This window comes from Alternaria triticimaculans (assembly GCF_023758025.1).
Source record: "Alternaria triticimaculans strain BMP 0046 chromosome Unknown scaffold_21, whole genome shotgun sequence".
Taxonomy (NCBI): domain Eukaryota; kingdom Fungi; phylum Ascomycota; class Dothideomycetes; order Pleosporales; family Pleosporaceae; genus Alternaria; species Alternaria triticimaculans.
Genome location: NW_026055978.1, coordinates 287,648 through 306,393, shown reverse-complemented (window position 1 = coordinate 306,393; position 18,746 = coordinate 287,648). Strand labels below are relative to the sequence as shown.

Sequence of the window (18,746 nt, the reverse complement as noted above, 5' to 3'; positions counted from 1 at the left end):
GGCATGGGTGTGTCATAGAGCCGGTGCTATCATCAGTCGTTGGTCGGCAGGTAGTGCTGCTGTCTTCGGCGCTTCATGACTTGATGGCAACATGCACATCGTAGCAACAGTCAATGGCACAGTGAACGAGTTTTAGGGTATATGGTGTCGTTATTTAATTCGTTATATAGTAAGCGATCCGCCTTTAAGGTACACTACTTGGGTATCAACACTGACTGCGACAATCGCCCTGACAGCCCGAATTGTTTCGGCTCTTGCTGCCCTCCGAATACAACGTAGCATCATCCATGATGTCATCCAACTCCACATCAGCTTTCCCTGTCATGCGGAAGCTGGCCTTGGCCGGGCATGTCACGACCGAAGAGTGCTTGTCGCTGTTCGCAATCGAGCCACTCTCCTCCATCTTTGTGAAACCGCCACGGTTGCTCGAGCTGTACGTCCTCTTATTGTCCGTCCACCTTTCCACATCATGGCAACGTGTAGCGCCATCGCCGAAGAGGTTCTTGTGTTGTAGAAGATTGACAAGGCGGTTGAGGACAGAGAACTCAATCTTGAGCTTGATGCTGTAAATTGCCGTCTTGTATGTGGTTTGAATTTCGTAGTGACCGGAGAATTGGACTGCGATAAGCGTGATGTCGAATGCCAGGACTGCGACATTGACGATGATCAAGTGGATGAAAAGCTTTCGCAAAGATCCACGTCGTCGACCACAATCTCCTCGGAGCATCTTTACAGTTCGGAAGATGTAGATAACCGATATGGCCATCTCTGCAGGCGTACAAAGTCAGTGTCTGTCTCACATGCGGCTCGGATCGAAACACTTACCCTGGACTGAAATAGCAACAATCTGGACCTTATCGTAGATCTCGAATCCCGGGAGAAACTTGAGGGAATCTTTGGAGTTCGCGCCCATGGCAAAGGTGAATAGAGGGACGCCGAGAGCGATCGTGGTGAAGATGATCATGTAGAGCACCCATCTGATCTTCCTAGCGTCCGCGACAACAAGATGCAGGCGTGAGTACAGTACAAGGGACTGTCCCGGGCACATGGTGACCCAGCCCACGCCGATGATGGCGCTCGAAAGCAAGTCGAGCTTCGTGACTTGGAAGAACTTGAGGATGAACCCAATGGCGTGAGGGGCGATTCCTCCTGCGGCGATGAGCATACTCCAGAAGTACAACCCGCGGCGTTGTTTGAAGACGGCGAAGATGAGGAAGAGGATCTCAACCATGTTGTACATTCCAATGGCGAGGAATGCAGACATGGTCATAAGGATAGGAATGCTGGCCTGTACACCGCCAGTGACGCCGGACTCTGAGTCTTTGTCCGACATGATGAAGGTAGTCAGGTGTCTTTCCGTCGACTTCAAAAGTGATGAGATGAATGAGGGTGAGGTAGAGAGCGCATTCGTTGAGATGGCGAACTGAACTGGAGAATCCGATATCCACGTGGAATCCTGGGGTATTTCAATCAAAGAGAGTGTTGGTGGCCTTGCTGATCGACGCAGATGCTGCAAGATGCTGATCAGCGAACATGTTGCAACTATAATTCAGTGTGGTTGCAGTGGTGGCAGACGGTTCATCATGAGAGGAACGCAGACAGCAGAAGGCGTTGCGGACACTACCCCAGAGACTGACTCGATGCATGGGTGCCTGACGGGTTCGTGGCGTTTTTGGTACACTTGGCCATGTCATGAACCATACATCTGAAGACGGGGTCAGAACGGGAGCGCGGATTTGAGAGCCCCAATGCTAGTCCTTGGTGATCGTTGATTGGGCTCGGGCATCTAATGGCGCATTGCATGATCGTGGATTTCCACAACGGGGCGCGGGATCTGCTTCCCCATCATCGATAACATCGGATCAGCATGTCTAAGCGAAAAAGCAACCAGTCGGAACTCAATCCCCTCGTGCGGTTAAACTTACGTTGCTGCCCAGTTGGGTTGCACCTGTACCTGAGTGGTTTCTTCGCTTTCGCGTCAAATCGGCGACTCAGCCGAAGCGAAACTCTGTCGGTCGCCCCCATGATGGAAATAAACCCTGGGTAGATTGTCGCCCATCTCCGTGCCGTTCTGCGGTATTTCCAGAAGGGATCAACAGGTATAAGGCGTCCATGCGAAGAAATTCAGGTCGTTTCTTGCATATGCAACGCATGCGAAGGTTTTCCTACACACTCGTGCGCTGAATAGCGAACCACTCGTTCTCGTTCCTGTGATAACCTTGCCACAGCATTCGTCGAGAGCAGGAGGTCCGTGGACGGCTGAACACGCTGAGTCGGTCCCGTGCGCCTTAATATCGCCAACACCCTTGGCCCTGGTGTTGCGACATCTTGGGCTTGCGCCATCCTATATCCGCAATGGGAATCGTTGATAGCGATGGAATTTGGTTCACACAGCCCCTGCATGGACGCGAAACGCATTGTCGCATCATCGAGACAACGCGGCTCTTTTTCGGCGCTTTTGCCTTCCAAGACGGACTATAATCGCTTCGCACTTGTAGCCCGAACCTATCACTCGAAGTTAGCTAAGCTACATGTGTAGGCCTTCCGTGATTAGTGATGGCTGTTGACACTCTATACCCGGATAGTAAGGTACGATTGTGGGAATAAGAGATTAGTGAATGGATTCATGGACTATGCTACGTGGCTGTCCGAGTTAAACAACTTGAAGTCGCTCAGGTAGAGTCGTGAACCGCGTCATCGACGATGGTCGTAACTCTATAACCGAATGCAACCCAACAAACCGCTGGAAAGCCTATCTAGTCCCAGTAACCAGGAACCAAAGGTGGCAAAATACAGCACTCGTCATTGTATGGACGATGTCGCTAAAGATGTCCGTTTAGACCTTGGGCTCAGCGTGGACATTCTCGACATGACCGTGGTCGTGCCCGTGACGTCCGACCTTGAGGTTACCGGCCTCAATGTCGCGGGTGACACGGTCGAGACGCGACTCAACCTTGCCAGCCTTCCAGGCAGGAAGACCAGAGTCGAAAACGTCGTCCATCTCTTCAAGGGTCTTGCCCTTAGTTTCTGGGGCAGTCAGGAACATGTGGATGAAGGCAACGGCGTTGAATGTTCCGAAGATCATGTACATCTTCCAGTTGATGGACCACAGAAGAGGGGGAACGGCAAAAGCAAGAATGCAGTTCCAGGTCCAATTGGCGGCGGTAGCGAGCGACACGGCCTTCGCGCGAACCTTGGCGGGGAAGATCTACAGAGGTAGAACAAGTCAGTGTATGTTTCACATGCATCCCTTACAGTGAGAACTTACCTCGGACGGATAGGTCCATGACGTCGGGCCCCATGTGGTTGCGAACGTGGCTACGAAGAGGTATGAGCAAGCGACAATGCCCTTGGAAACGGCGCTGTGCTCGCGAGGTACAACCCAAGAGATATCTTTGTCGGTAGTGTCTGGGTTAGGAATACCATAGGAAGCCTGTAGAGCACCTGTAGTATATAGCCAGACAGCCATCATGAAAGAGCCGCAGAGGAGAGCAGGACGACGACCGAACTTGTCGAGGTAGAGGATAGCTGGTAGGGTCATGGCGACGTTGATGATGTACTGAATTGACGCAGTAAGGAGCTCGTCGGCAATACCCGCTCCACGCATGATGAAGACGATGTAGTACATCATGATGTTCATACCGCAAAGTTGCGACCACATCTGGATGGACATACCAAGGATGACACGCTTGACAATGCGAGGCTTGACCAGGGCGGCGAAGCTAGTCTCAGCAATCTCACGCTCGAACGCAAGCGCCTCTTCGATCTCCTTGTATTCCGCAAGAACCTTGGGGTGGTTGACGTTGCCGGCGCCGTGAAGGTTGGCAAGAACCTGTAGGGCCTCCTCCCAGCGGTCCTTGGAAGCCAGCCATCGAGGGGAGCGAGGGAAGAAGAAGAATCCGATGAAGAGGATTGCGCCAGGAACAGCTTGGACACCCCATGGGATTCTAAAGGCCGCAGTGCTCTGGTTCGGGTTGTTGACGCCTCCATCGACGAACGAACAGCCGTACTGGATGAAGTATTGGATCAAAATACCCCAGGTAATGGCCTGCCGGAATCAGTTTGGATTACATACACGTATCAAAGAGCGACATACCCATTGTTGCAACGACACCACTCTACCTCGGATTTCTTTGGGCGCGATCTCGGCTTGGTAAACTGGAACGATGGCGGAACAAATACCGATGGCGTACCCACCAATAAGACGACCAACACAGAGGAGAGCAACGCCGTTGGAGGCGGCTTGCAGAATAGCGCCAACAATCCAGATGAGGGCGGCGATTTGTACAGCGTTCCTACGCGAAAGTCGATCGGCGAGGAAGGAGGAAGACAGAGCACCAACGAGAGAACCTGCAGGCATCGACGCAGTGATACCACCTTGGCGAGTACCGCTAGGGTTGCCGAAGTAGTTCTTGTAAGCGGGAGTACCCAGCGCACCCGACATCGACGAGATGTCGAAACCGAAGAGGATACCACCAAGCGCGGCGAAGCCGCAAATGGCGTAGACATTGTAGATTTGTGGGAACTGTAGCGCCGTTGTCAGCGGGTGCACTCAGGAGCAATTGGAAGGACGACGACCTACCTTCATCTTGCCAAGTCACTGGGACCAGTATGGGTTGACAAAGTTATGGGGCGATGTGAGAGAGAGGACAGTCAAGAGCTGGGAGGCTGCAGATTTATGGTCCCAAGAGCGCGGAGAGAGCGCGTGATCCTAATGGATGTAGTCTGTGCGGAAAGTCTTGGGTTTACTATTCACTACAGCACTCTTTACCGCCCGATTGTAGCCTTGCTGACGGGAGATGTGGTTGGTTACTTGTGAGAGCGTTGTGACCCCGCAAACGGGTGTTGAACCAGGGCTTACGCAGATCCTACAGAAACCGGCAACATGTCCTGGGGTAGTGCATGGCTGGGTGGCCCCCATAGTGGTTGTGCATAACGGCATCCAATAGGAGCAAATTCGACGCCGTGTTGGTTTCCAGTGCAATGGCACCTGCCAATACTACTCCGGCCCCGTGCTGTCGCACTGGCAAGGCGTGCGAGTAGTAAAGGCCAGTAATGTTGTGGAATGGAAACCGCCCTGATGTGCGTGGCAATCCGCAGGTGTAGAGACATGGACATGAGATACAGCAGATACTGGTTTGTTGTCTCGGACCATGATTCAATATGGAAAATCATCCGCAGAGCATAAGCTTCGTGTTCCAACCACACTCCAGGATCAGGTACTCGGTTCCGCTACGTTCAAACACCCGACTTCTGACATGTTGCAGGTGGTTTTCTGCGTTTGCCGTGGCCATCACCTGTAAAGATAGACCGAAGCGTGAATCCTGCGCTGGCCACAAGCCTGGGCAGAGGCGCGGCAATCGCACGATCATCTCACGACCACGGTGAAGGTGGAATCCTAGGAACATTTTTCAGGTCAACTTTTGACATCGGCAACAGGTGGAAGCAAAGCGATAATGCTTTTCAACCCCTCAGACATAGCGTGCTGTCTAAAATGCGCGCAAAGTGCTGTGGTTTTCGAGATGAGATGGCAAGGGAGGCCAGGAGATTGTGATTGTGATGTAAGAGGCGGGAGGCGCCAAGCATGCAGCGGCGCCGCCAACCGTCGACCCCAGTTCTCGGCTGGCTTTACTCCGCCCTGGAAAATCCAACACCAGCCAACAGTTCGATCAAAACAAAATTGTGGCGTTTCTCTGTAGCGACTGCCTATACGGACGATCGCATCGAATGCTGTTTCGAGCAGCACAGCCGGCGATGCCATTCGCACCCAGTTTCAAGGCCTCTTTGCTGACAGGCGTGCGCAGCATTGTGGCTTGGTTTTGAAATCTGGCGAAGCCAAGATGAGATCCAAGGAGAGCAATTTCATCAGGATGCGGGGCTCGGTAAGGACTACTGCATCTTCAAGGTGCCTTGGGTATACCCATGACCGCCGCGCGGATGAGCCTGAGCACAACCAGCAATTCCGTCCATATTAAATGGTAAGAAGCGGCCACCACCTTCTCATTTCTTCTACAGCTTCCGCCCTTGCAAGACGTACGACACGCCTTTGCAGCACAAGCGTTCTGCTTTTGGCGGCAATCCGCGTCGATGAGATCTTAGCAGCTCTTGTGTAATTCGGGGCGTTCTCCAGATGATACCACTTCCTAATCAACGCCGGGTCGTGTATCTTCGCTTTCCGGTATGGCATCCACTGCCGAGCCCATGCCATAAGAGTGTACAAGGGGAGTAAGAGTTGGGAACAAAATGAGACTGCTGACTCAGTATACCGAGCATAGCGACGGACGCATGCGAATGTGGTCTTGACAGCCTGACGGGATCTGAGGTAGGTCTCGGAGCCTGGCTATTGACCGTCTAGCCTGTACTACATTTCAATACGTTGATGTGGTGTGATAATAAGCTCACCCCCATCAGCCATCCTTCCTATGTGGGTCCTGGGCATTGTTACAATGGTTCCACAATCCCAAGCTTAGCTTAAACCTTGGTGAACAGGGCTTGTCCGACATGGATGGTCTTTCTCGAAGATTCCTAGATGGGTTTGTGACCAAACAGATGACATCCGTCGAGCCAATACCCTTCCGTAATCTGAGCGCTGTGCTGCAGGTACCTGATAGCTGAGTCTTGTCATACAATGACGCTGTGGAAATGAGTTGGGGATATGTCACCACACAATGAAGTCGGACTTCTCGCGATATCCAATGCAATTCGGCTTGAGCCCAGACCACCACGCTGAAGTCACCCTTAGAATGTAAGCAAGTGGACTCATCCATCACCGTGCAGCAGAAGATGTCGGCATCACTTTCGAAAAGAACATCAGAGACATTGGCTACATACCACGGCCTATCTCGTTGGGTTCAGGCTCCACCATGAAAACCTTCTGTTATCACATTACCTCCTTAACTGACTCTGAGGAGTCTGGAACGCTTCTCAGCACTCTTGAGCAGAACCCCGGCTTCCTGATTGAACCTGCCAGCTTCCGCCATCTTCGGCGACATCCACATCCGCTTCGCTTCGCTGCGAGACTCGGACCTCAATATCCATACATCCCCTAAGTTTGCATATTCACCCATGGTCGTCTCCACGCTCATCTCTCGAAAAAGCAACTTGAGTACCTCTCAGGTCTCCAAGTTGAAGCTTCCGCCTTCTATTCGCTGCTCACCGCGAGTAAGCGAACCAGTAGCACGACGCGACACCACACCACCTCCCAATCGCAACGCGCATCACAGTATCGCACACTTATAGCCTCATCACAGACCAACATCATCTTGGAAAACGATGTTTTCGAGTCGTACCGCACCCAGGCCCCATCGTTGCTTTCCTAGTTGGGCCTTGATAATTGGGCTGACGGAGATGGAAAAAGTGATACTCCTGCATGAGATCGCGTGGGTGGACCTGCTGACGCGGGCAGCTGCCCTTGCTATAAACATGACAAGATGTCATATGTCTACATGTACTTGCTAGTACGTACTGCGCATCAACACCTCGACTCCGATATACTTGCTATCATATTTCCCGACGCCAAACCGCCATCAAACCAGCAAAGCGACAAAGCCAACGCCGGCCTTTCATCAACTTGTTGAGGCTTACCGTGGCGAACCGCACAAGACCGTCAGCACGCGTGCAACGGGCCGCAGCTTGTGCTAGTCCCACCAATTATCACGACGTCGGTATCACTGGCCATTCGCATCGGCAAACAGCACATATCCCGCTCCCAAGCTTCCAGCCTGTTGGTGGAGATCAAAAGAGGCAAACTACAAGCACGCATCGCGCACTGCCTCATCGGGAAGTCAGCGTGGGATTTCCAGCTGGTATCGCCATCGCCGAGATTCGTCGACATACCTGGGGACAGGCGGTGAGGTACACCGTGCTCTCACCTGTGAGAATCGAGTAGAAAGCGCGAACGGCTGACACCCGGAACACACGAAATATATCACCCATGCAACGGCCGATGATAGATATATCATCCAGTACACTGCGAGACTTTCCATACACGAATATCCTGATATCTTGACAACTACCCTCGCCTTCTTCATTCTGCCGTCGGGTCTCCACCGTCGCATAGCCGATAAGGTTTCGCTCAGACAGACACTATTCCGATACAATATCACCAGAAACGTCAGAGCTACCATGCCACATCACATCACCAACAGCGTGTTCGCACGCACAAGCCTAACAACCTGCGACGTCTTCGTCATGGCTCTCGCACACTTGGGTCCAGGAACAGCGCCATCACCAGAAGAACTAATCGCAGCAGCGAGCCCCTGGTTCCTGGACGCGGAAACAGTCTGGTGGCGCAAGTTTCTAAACGGCACAGGATGAAAGTCAAGTTTATTGAGGCTATGCCATCAGACATCGTTTTTGCTTTACTCGAACTGGCCAAGGTATTCACGCTCCCCAGATATATTTGAGTCTAGTACGGCGCCTTCAACACAGCATGCACATACGTCTTCGTGCAATCACTCGCATTGCCCCTCCAGCTCAACACGTCATTACTCAGCGCACCCTCACATATCGTCCAGCCTTCCCTCTGGCCATCCACCGTCAAGAGGTATCCCTCGTCCAACGCGATATTGCCCGCTGGCTGCACCGAAGCGAGGAACTGCAACTCCGACCCGGCTGTCACAACCGTACTGTTGAAACGACTGTATGTGTTACCGAAGGGAGCTAAGGCGATGGTGGAAAGTGTGCCGTCTGCCAGGGTGAAGTTGGGTAGGGAGCCGTAACCGGGGCCTGTGAGGCGGAGGAGAAGAGCGGGTTGATGGAACGGGTCCTATGCGATGTTAGATATTGCGATGGGTTATTTCCGATGGTTGCTGTAAAGACTTACGAATAACGAGGTGGCGGATACGGCTTTGAGCTCGGAGGTATTCGCACTAGCATCTATTTGCGAGGTGGTGACGAGCAGGAAGTTGGTCAAATCTGTCGGCAGCGCAGCGGAGATGGACGCGCTCGCAATGGCGAAGGAGAGAAGAGATGAGAAGCGCATGCTTGATTGTAATAGCAGTATCGAAAGATCAGAAAGACACACAAATGACTTGAGAACAGCTGAAATATCGATGAAATGTTTCGAAACAAACCCAACAGCGTCCCACCCCTCCTACCTATATACCTCCAACCTCTCACCCGCTCCACCGGGACCGAAACCCTGCGCGAAGTAAAAAACGACGATCCCACGTCCCACAAAGTCCGCATGCACACATACCATCATAGGCCGCCGCGCGATCTATCAAGCACGTTTACGGGAAAATGGTGTCAACCTACACTGAAGCTTTTCAGCCACCCAATCGCCGCCGTAGCTCGCCACGACCCTGCCGATCAGTCTATGCGCATCCCTGCATGTACAGCTGGGAAATGCGTTTGTTAAGCTTGAGCTTTCGACGTCAGGGACCAACCAACGGGACGGGGATGGGTGGGGGATGCGAAACACAGGGCTAGCTAGGACTTTGCAAGTTGGCTGGTTTGCTGACGTGTGGAGAAGAGTCATTCGAACCACGAGTTGTAGAATTCGATGCCAGGCTGAGCAAACAATATTGCAATGTCAGACTTGAAATGGGGGAGGTTGCCTGAGATTGAGGCATGGAAATGCTGTGGCTGGTGGGGGATCTCCACTGCGTCATCGCATTGTCGCGTGAGTAGCGTGGCCGTAAAAAGCCTAGTTTTGCCGGTTGGGTCCACCCAGCACTACTTGTGGCGACGCGACGAGGCTGTGGTGCCCGGGTTGTCAGGTCTCCTTGAGGTGGATGGGGGAGTAAGGTAGGTACGGAGTACCGTGTGCCAACACTATTATGAAAGTCTCAAGATAATACAGGGGCATGGCGGTGATGGTCGGTGGCGAGTAACGCAAGACCAGAGTCAAACATTACCGACCAGAAGAGAGCGGATTGGAGAAAGAACATTAGCATGTTTTTGTCCTTGTTTGCTACTATCAAAGGTATCATACAGAGTGCTCGGCTGAAATTTGGGTATGCCGAGCGCCCACCAACGCCAAAGTAAATGCCGATTTGAACGAATCGTGACCTGTGTCTTCCGCTGATGCACATTACCTACTATCCTTATACTATGCCCCATCCTGTGATGACCACTCGCTCTAAGCAGGAGTTGCGATTGCACCGTCGCCTAGTACCCTCGCGACTAGGATGTATAGCATCATCGCTCCAAGGACGATCCTCCACTTGTTGCGGCTCAGCCAGCCTTGACCTGCATCGCGTGCTATTTGCGCTGCATCCTGAACAACCGTTGCGCTTGTGCCGGGGCGTCGTCGCAGGCCGGAGACGTCGGGCGAGCAGGCTGGCTGCTGCGAAGGGGTTGGTGCTGCCGGCCGTGGTAGGCCCGTGAGGGGGTCGATGCGGTTCTCCTTCATCCACTTGAGATTCTCCTCGTCCACATCAGGCCACTCGTGTCTGAACTTTGCGCCGCCATCTCCAGCCCGAATGTTGCCGTTCTGGCGACCACCGGCGTTGTCTGACCCAGATGCTTTGCTGCCGCCGCCTGTGCTGTTCCACCACCGTGTGCGCTTGGCGAAGAGTTTCCGCTCTGCTTCTGATGCCCGGACGCTACCCGTGGTGATCTCGTCGCTGGTCATGAAACTCAGCAGGCCCGTCAAAATCGTGCTGACTTCCCATGCGGGGTTGAAGCTCTTAGGGTGGAAGTCGGAGATGCTGAGGCACAGCCGGCTGCTGGGCTGGAATCGACCGGACGGTGTGTGCATGCGGATTGCGGGCGGCGCAAAGGGATAGTCGGGCGGGAAGTTCAGCGTGCCCCAGTACTGGCCGCCATGGTAGGGTGTGTCTGGTGGGCCGGTGATGATGTAGTGCCATTCTAGGATGTTCCTATCCGAAGGGTGTGCAGTAATGAATGGCGGTGGTGATTTGGAGATGGAAGCGTATTCTCTTGTGAGGCGCTTGGTGGCTGCTGGCGTCGCCATGGTATGTGAATGTGGGGGAAGAGTGAGTGAGTGGGTGGTTGGGGTGGTCGACGTGTTCCTGGGCGGAGATAGTTGACGTCGACTATCGGATGCGCTGTATAGGTGGCCACCAGATAACAGTGCAGAAGGCGTGGCACGTTTTTCAGTGATTACCCCGCGATAGACAAAGGATAAGAATCACAAAGGCAGGCGCGATAGGTGAATTAGGTCGTTGGTGAAAGAGTTCGGGTCGCACGTCTAGACGACCTTGGAACAGTTGGAGAGTAAGCGCACGTGCATCCGCCGCCCGCGGCGATCTAGAGTTCAAGGTTTCTGAACAACGCCAAGCATCACGCACGCAGACACAGACAGCCCAATGGCTTCGCCGCATGAAGACGATGTGAGTAGGCGTGCATCGTGGGAGTAATGGCACATCGCTAATTGGGCCCCAGGTCTTCGAAAGGCTCAAGAACAAGACGGACCTGAACGAGCAGAAGCGCCAGCAGGATGAGCTCAATGCGCGGCTCTACGCCCAGCAGCAGAGGTCAAAGGAGAGGCTAGGAGAGCTGGTATGCATTCTGGACATCCAATTGGGGCTGTTGCTGAGGCTGTGCTAGATTGAAGACAACTCGTCGCTACCCGTGACGATATCGTCAGTCCGCATCCTTCACGCCAACCGCACACGAAGAAGCTTCCTCGAACGAGTAGTCGACCCCCTGCTGAGCGCAAACCGGGACCAGCCATACACTCTCGAAGATGCGATAAAGGAAGTTGGCGAAGCTACCGATAAGCTCAATCGTTTTGGTACGTCAGCACGCGACGGAGGGGCTCGCATTTGTCTAACATTGGCTAGGTATCTTCAAGTCGCCAATATCAGTCTACCTTGACCGTCCAAACCAGACCATCGCCTCTTCCTCCCCCACGGATGTTGACGTGTACATATCGGCCCAGGAGCGCGGCAACTACACCATCAAGACCGGAACCGAAGCTGGAGCCTCTGAAGCCGATGCCTACGTCCACGCCGAACTTCGAAATCTGCTTGGTGGAGCCGAGACGCTGAACGCACACGGATCGCTGGGCACGCGAACACGGTCTGCCTACTCTCTCGCCTTCGACAGTCCCATCCTCAGCAACCCCGATCTCAAGTTCCAGGTCAACGGATTCGCGAGTTCGACACTGAAGAGCTGGGCAAGCCATGAGGAAGTCCTCAAGGGTGGAAACTCAAAGCTACTATGGAGGATGAAGAACGGTGCGACACACGAATTTGGCTACTCTGGCATCTGGCGACAGGTGACTAGTCTGGCTGAGAACGCATCGCCCTCTGTTCGCGCAGATGCTGGTGACTCATTCAAGTCGAGCATCTCGCATACCTGGGTCAACGACAAGCGCGACTACCCTCTCCTGCCTAGCAGCGGCTACTTCTTGAAGACCGTATCCGAACTCGCAGGTTGGGGACCGCTGAAGGGCGACACCGCATATTGGAAGACAGAGGCAGAGTCGCAAGTCGCTCTCCCCTTCGGCAACACAGGCATCACGCTTACTGCTGGTCTACGGGGTGGACTTCTCTACCCCATGGCTTTGGGCGGGGAGAGCCAGCCCCAGGCCTCGCGCATCAACGACCGCTTCCAGCTCGGCGGCCCCAACAACGTTCGTGGCTTCCGCATCGCTGGTCTTGGTCCTCGTGACGGCGCTGATGCACTAGGTGGCGACATCTACGCTGCTGGTGGCGCATCGCTCCTCCTCCCTATCCCGCGCGTCGGCAAGGAGACTCCTCTCCGTCTCCAAGCTTTCATCAATGGTGGCCGTCTCCTCGCACTCAAGAACCCCAACTCCAAGAAAGAAGACGGATCATTCGGCAGCTCAAGCGACGTAACTGGCGCGATTCAAAAGTCCTTCTCCAGCCTCACTGCTGAACTCCCCAGTGCGGCAGCTGGTCTGGGCCTTGTATACGCACACCCCGTTGCGAGGTTCGAGATCAACTTCTCTCTTCCACTTGTCATGAGGGCCAAGGAGGAAGGCAGGAAAGGACTGAGCTTCGGTGTCGGCATCGAGTTCTTGTAGACACAGATCCAAGTGTGTAAATGTGTATTTGTAGGCCGTATAGACTTTCTTCTCGAGCAAGCAGATCACTTCTTTCTCATTCATTTGTTATGTTCATATGTCTCGCATTCAGTTCAAAAGTCTACCCCTACAACTAAAAGATCTAGCTACCCACCAACTGCGGCCCCTCGAACACCTTCTGTGGATCATACACCCCCTTAATCCCCACCAACCTCTCATAATGCTCTCCCCAATACCTCGAATGCGCATCCGCCTTGGTAAGGTTCGTATCCGCATAATTGATATACATGCCAAACTGCTCGCCCTCGCTCGCCTTTTCAATCGCATCGACCCAGCCATTCAGAAACTCCATCATCTTAGGCGTGTACGTCGCGCTGTCAGGGAAAATGCGGTCGTTGAACTGCATCTTGAAGACGGCGTTGCGGTGCGAGTACGATGTCTCGTCTGCGGGTACTTTGGAGATCGCAGAGCCGGAGCCGCCGTGCATGTCGATGAGGAGGTACCAGGATCGGCCACGGATGTTGCGCGCGGTGGTGAAGTAGTAGTCTGCGAGGGCGGTCATGGCGGCGGGGGAGAGGTACTCCGGCATGAGTGACTTGGCGTAGAAGTTCTCGTGGTAGTCGTATATCTCTGGTTGGGGCAACGGGCCATTGGAAAAGGATGTCAAAGTGTCGATCCATTTCTTCGTTGAAACAGTACCTGCGCCGCGGCCCTCGAGTGGGATGTTAAGTTTGGTAAGCAGTGGGTTCATGATGGTGTCGAAGGCGCTGCGGTTGCCGTAGTATACGCCAGTCAGTTGGTTGGGGAGAAACATGCGCATGTTTAGCTCCGGGGGTTGGTCGTGGATGGTGAAGTTTTGGAGGACGGTCAGGATGTTGGCGAGTTGCGATGTGTTGGATGGGGAGAGGTTGTAGGAGAATACGAGGTTGCTTTCGGGGGCGTCAAACGTTTTGAACTTGAAGTCGGTGACGATGCCGAAGGCGGCGCCGGCGCCTCGTAGGGCCCAGAAGAGGTCGGGGTTGGAGGTTGGTGACGCGGTTACTACGCTGCTGTTGTGGAGGACGACAGTTACAGAGACAAGTTGGTCTAGTGTAAGGCCGTGCAGGCGAGATGACATGCCGTAACCTCCGTGCAGTGTGAGACCGCTTACACCGACGCTGAAGAGTGTGAGTAAACGTATGTGTTGGTGATGAGGATGAGGACCTACCCAGGACATGTTCCGTGGCTGATGGCTTGCTTGCCTTGGTCGTAAAGAGCCAGAGCAATATTACCCAGTCTTCCACCAGCTCCAATAACAGCTGTGTGTACTTCTTGATCAACAGTCACGCTGTTGAAGCGACGCATGTCGACGATCAAGTGTCCATCTTCTCCTCCAAGACCATGTGATCCATAGCTGTGGCCTCCGCACTTCGGAGTAACTTGGACACCACTCTCAACTCCGCAAGATACAGCATCTTGAACTTGTTTGACGGTCTGTGGAACGACGTAGGAAGCCGGTTTGAATGGTAAACGAAGATTGAAGGGCTTGACTGCCTGAGTATAGTTCTTGGTGCCTGCAGCATATACAGGGACCTGGCGAGACTCAAGACATTCGCTCAATGTGGAATTCGCAGCGGTGGTGCAAGAAAAGAGAGCGCAGGCTGCAATCAGCCATGTGTAGTATTCTTTCATCATTCTGGAAGTCGGAGAGTGGCTTGGCTGCCCAGGAAAAATTCATCCGCTAACGTCCTCGAGATACTTATGGATTGCTTGAATCCTAGAGGTGGATTCTGATGATGAGATACATATTGACCCAATACACTACGGCTGAAGACCCAAAAAACATATCTGACCAGGAGACATGACTGCGATGAATGGGTGAGAATGCCCAGAGTGGAAACCTTGCTCTTTCCTTGGATCCTTCGTCGGAATCGTGGGGATTCCAAGAGGATTTGGTACTGGTAATAACAGATCTTGCCTCCATCGCACGACAACGTCCAAGCTACGGCTATACCAAGAAGCGGTGGCTTCAGCTTGATTTACCTCTTGGCAAAGATTGGTCGCAGAAAGATTAAGAGATGCCACCTCGTCTATACCCACACACGTGTCCAGGTGCGCTGCAGCCGCATCCACGTACCGACATAGGGCAGCGGCGTGGCGGCTGCATTCCCGGTATAAGGCCTGGCCAAGAGATCTTAACATGCGCGTGCCCGAGATGAAAGACCGAAATGCAAGGCTACTGCAATTTCGCCATGTTGATCAACCTGGGGTCGGCAACCGGCTGAAACGTTGTACCCCTGCTCGAAACATGGCTGTAGATTGCTATATATTGTCCGACGTGCGGCCTTTAACCGGCTTGGACAATCGCATACTCACCGAGGCTGAAGTGGCACCCTCGCTTTCAGCAAAACGCATGATGGAGTCGGTTGTTTAGTCCAAGAGGGTGTAGTCAGGTGTTTCATCGTCGTAGCTCCGAAATGTCGAGTGCGGGCGCGTGACGCAAGGCGGTCTGGTGGAAATGTCAAAGAACACACGTCGAACATACAAAACGATGCTACTTCCCTGTGCTCCAAAGTCAGTAACAGATACATCCTGACTCGCAAACCATAATCATCATGGTCCATTCGCATTCACTCCTTCTACCGCTGTTCGGCACGGCCGCAAGTGCGGCAAACTTGTGGGCGACGCACTACTCCGGCACCATCAACTACCTGTCGTTCAACAGCAATGCCTTGACTCTCAGTAGTTCGGCCTCCACTGGTAACAAGCTGCCTAGTTGGATTACGTATGACAGTGCTGGAAAGGCGCTCTACATTCCAGATGAGGTCTTCCAGGGCCAAGGAGGCGGAAACTTGGTATCCTTCTCTACGGGTGCGAACGGCAACGTGACATCCATCGGAAAGGGCTCTACACCTCAGGGTGTGGTTGCGACAACGCTCTATGGTGGTCCGGATGGAAGAAGCTTCATCGCGAATGCCCACTAGTAAGTCAGTACCCTTGAGTAGACAAGAATATTGCTAACCAGCCGAAAGCCAAACTTCGCAGTTGACGACCTTCAAGCTGCCATTGACTGGCGGACAGCCGCTTCAGACAATCAAGTACACTGGTAAAAGTGTCAATCCTTACCGACAAGAAGCTCCCCACCCGCATCATGCTTTTGTGGACCCGTCTGGCGACTTCTTGATCGTACCTGATCTCGGAACCGATAAGATCAGGATCAACAAGATCGACCAGACAACTGGCAATCTTACAGAGTGCGGTGCTGCTTTGCCGCCACCTGGAACAGGACCAAGGCACGGCGCCTTCTGGGCACCGGCAGGAGCGAACTCGCGCGTTCGCCGGGCTGCAGATGGCACAGTGCTCTTCATCGCCAACGAGCTCTCCAACAGCGTGTCGGCATGGGCGGTGTCATACCCTGCATCGGGAGGCTGCATGTCTCTGACCCTGAAGCAGACCCTCACACCTTATCAAGGCAACGCCACCGCCGTTTCCGGTACCAAAGTCGGCGAGATCAAGGTCAAGGGAAACTTCGTTTACACCAGCAACCGAAACGACAAGAAGTTCAGGCCGAACGACTCAATTACTCAATTCAGCATCTCTCCTAACGGAAGCCTGACATGGACAGCCCTCACGTCGTCTTATGGCACGTACCCGCGTACTTTCGACATCAACAAGGCCGGTGACTTCGTCGCCATTGGCGATCAGACCACTTCGAACGTAGCTATCGTACCAAGAGATCCGGCGACCGGCAAGTTGGGAGAGCGCGTTGCGGACCTTAGGATCGGGGCTGCCGGCATTCCGGAGAACGAGGACGGTCTCAGCGCGGTTGTCTGGGCCGAGTAGGCGTCCGCTTGTTGATCATTGAGACTTTTTGTATATACAATAACTTTCGTATAAATCATAGGGTTGCGCAGGCTGATTGCGTTTCGACGATGACGCGTTCGTCTGCGATGGAGGTGTGAAAAAGGAAGAGCGCGTGAAGCTTGAGTGTTGCCAAGACGCTAACCCGGGTGCCATTTCCTCGCGCGTCAAGACTCACACTCATGCTTCCTTGTGCATCCAGAACACGTCTTACTAGCTGCCAAATACAACTCTGTTATCAGATTCATCACGAAGAAAATCGAACATCCGCAGTACTCACTCGCAATACCAGCCTTTAACCACATCTCATCGAAAGTCCAGTCATACCTGCCGTCCATCAAAATGAAGACTGACAATTACCTTAACCTCTGCCTCGAGCAGGCCGCTAAGTCGCCTTTGCGCTACCGCCATGGGGCCATCATAGTCCGCGGCGGTAAGGTCATTGGTCAGGGCTACAATGATCATCGCTCTGGCTTCGACGGTGGTGCCCTGAAGACCGGGCGCCTCCCACTGCGCTCCTCGGCTAAGCCAGAGCTAGGTATACCGGAAGGCCATATGAATAAGACGTTTACGCCGTTTGAAAGCATGGGTGGGGGAGGAAAGCTCGCCAACACTCCGTTATCTATGCATAGCGAGATGATGGCGATTCACTCTGCTCTCTCGGCTTCCAGCACGCTGGCTTCTAGCGCGGTGTCCTCCCAAAAACCGTGCTTTAAACTATCAGGTGATTCTAAACGAAAGTCACGACTACGAAGGGAAGCAATCAACTCGTACGTCAAAGCCATCTGCGAGGCCGCACTGGCCCAGTCCACCGCGGCCTCTGGCTGTGCCCAGTCTGGTGTTCAAGAGTGGCGATTTGAATCCTCTGCATCTGGATCGCGCGAGACTGAATTTTGTGTTTCACGACCAGGAGAAGAACGAGAACGTGGCCTTATCGGAAGCGAACAGTACGGAGAAACACCGCCTGAAGAACGGGAAGAATCATCATCATCACAAGCTTGGCAACAAGTCCAACAATGGACAACACGAACACAGTGGTCGACAACATGCGCGTAGGCAGACCATCGTAGCCCCATGCTACAATCAGTCTCCAACGTCGAGCGCTTCTGAATCGTCTTCGTCGCCGGAAGTGTCATCCAATAAGCGTGATAAAGCAGGAAAGGTGCGTCATCCAAGCTCTGTTATCACATATGCTGACGATCATAGAATGAAAGACAGAATCCCCAAATCGCCAGGATTCAGCCAATGCTCATGCCGAAGGGACAGACTGGACAGAGCTCTCGCAATCTCAAAGACAGGACCAAGAGCCCACGTTTGAATGGAGCCGATCTGTACGTCGTAAGACTGGGCTGGCAATGTGCGCCGAAGGTGTGCTGCGAAGATCCAGACGAAGACGCTGCGACGCTACCTCCATCGCGCCCTGCCACAGGTTCGTTACACGACGAGCTCACCAGTCCAGAGCCTGCGAGACCAGCACGCACCAAGCACCCGCCGCCTCCAAAAAAGGACGAGAAGCGACCCACCGTCCTAGCTTCCCGACCCTGCTACCGATGCATTTCCTACATGGCGTCTGTGGGCATCAAACGCGTTTTCTGGACCGATGACAGGGGAGGCTGGGAGGGCGCGAAGGTGCGTGATCTGGTCGATGCGCTTGACAACATGGGATCGCAGTCGCCCACTGATGCATCGGTGGGACTTAACAGCGTCTTCGTCACAAAGCACGAGGTTCTGATGCTGCGCAGGATGATGGGGGACAGCTAAATTCGGAGGCATCGTATATTATGATGACAACATACATCTTCCGATAGCTTCATGTGTAACCTTCAGTGCGTTTGTTCAGGCAGCAGACATACCAATATCACCTCTAGCGCCATGATCACGGTGAGAGAAGGACAAATAGACTTGCAGGTAGTTTTCTAATAAGGTTATGCGGTGAGAGATTTCG

At 53.5% G+C, this 18,746-nt stretch overlaps 8 protein-coding genes across 8 annotated transcripts; 3 read left to right on the top strand and 5 right to left on the bottom strand.

The window, feature by feature from the left end:
* Nucleotides 1-205: 205 nt before the first annotated feature.
* Nucleotides 206-1,333, bottom strand: J4E78_009588 (uncharacterized protein; the record flags this gene model as incomplete). The annotated part of the gene is made up of 2 exons (XM_049370177.1): nt 206-768; nt 826-1,333. The coding sequence occupies 2 exons, from the start codon at nt 1,331-1,333 to the stop codon at nt 206-208; spliced, it is 1,071 nt and encodes a 356-aa protein (XP_049218177.1).
* Nucleotides 1,334-2,836: 1,503 nt separating this feature from the next.
* Nucleotides 2,837-4,588, bottom strand: MFS1_2 (MFS sugar transporter; the record flags this gene model as incomplete). The annotated part of the gene is made up of 4 exons (XM_049370176.1): nt 2,837-3,208; nt 3,269-4,048; nt 4,097-4,525; nt 4,583-4,588. The coding sequence occupies 4 exons, from the start codon at nt 4,586-4,588 to the stop codon at nt 2,837-2,839; spliced, it is 1,587 nt and encodes a 528-aa protein (XP_049218176.1).
* Nucleotides 4,589-8,407: 3,819 nt separating this feature from the next.
* On the bottom strand, nt 8,408-8,983 carry J4E78_009586 (uncharacterized protein; the record flags this gene model as incomplete). The annotated part of the gene is made up of 2 exons (XM_049370175.1): nt 8,408-8,767; nt 8,825-8,983. The coding sequence occupies 2 exons, from the start codon at nt 8,981-8,983 to the stop codon at nt 8,408-8,410; spliced, it is 519 nt and encodes a 172-aa protein (XP_049218175.1).
* A 1,101-nt stretch (nt 8,984-10,084) lies between these two features.
* J4E78_009585 (uncharacterized protein) lies at nt 10,085-10,921 on the bottom strand (the record flags this gene model as incomplete). The annotated part of the gene is made up of 1 exon (XM_049370174.1): nt 10,085-10,921. One exon carries the CDS (start codon nt 10,919-10,921, stop codon nt 10,085-10,087), a length of 837 nt encoding a protein of 278 aa, XP_049218174.1.
* Nucleotides 10,922-11,276: 355 nt separating this feature from the next.
* Nucleotides 11,277-12,961, top strand: J4E78_009584 (uncharacterized protein; the record flags this gene model as incomplete). The annotated part of the gene is made up of 4 exons (XM_049370173.1): nt 11,277-11,300; nt 11,353-11,469; nt 11,518-11,704; nt 11,754-12,961. 4 exons carry the CDS (start codon nt 11,277-11,279, stop codon nt 12,959-12,961), a joined length of 1,536 nt encoding a protein of 511 aa, XP_049218173.1.
* Nucleotides 12,962-13,103: 142 nt separating this feature from the next.
* Nucleotides 13,104-14,305, bottom strand: J4E78_009583 (uncharacterized protein; the record flags this gene model as incomplete). The annotated part of the gene is made up of 2 exons (XM_049370172.1): nt 13,104-14,118; nt 14,169-14,305. 2 exons carry the CDS (start codon nt 14,303-14,305, stop codon nt 13,104-13,106), a joined length of 1,152 nt encoding a protein of 383 aa, XP_049218172.1.
* A 1,250-nt stretch (nt 14,306-15,555) lies between these two features.
* J4E78_009582 (uncharacterized protein) lies at nt 15,556-16,783 on the top strand (the record flags this gene model as incomplete). Its single annotated transcript, XM_049370171.1, has 2 exons — nt 15,556-15,923; nt 15,973-16,783. 2 exons carry the CDS (start codon nt 15,556-15,558, stop codon nt 16,781-16,783), a joined length of 1,179 nt encoding a protein of 392 aa, XP_049218171.1.
* A 107-nt stretch (nt 16,784-16,890) lies between these two features.
* Nucleotides 16,891-18,562, top strand: J4E78_009581 (uncharacterized protein; the record flags this gene model as incomplete). The annotated part of the gene is made up of 4 exons (XM_049370170.1): nt 16,891-16,896; nt 17,075-17,571; nt 17,609-17,963; nt 18,008-18,562. The coding sequence occupies 4 exons, from the start codon at nt 16,891-16,893 to the stop codon at nt 18,560-18,562; spliced, it is 1,413 nt and encodes a 470-aa protein (XP_049218170.1).
* Nucleotides 18,563-18,746: the final 184 nt, after the last annotated feature.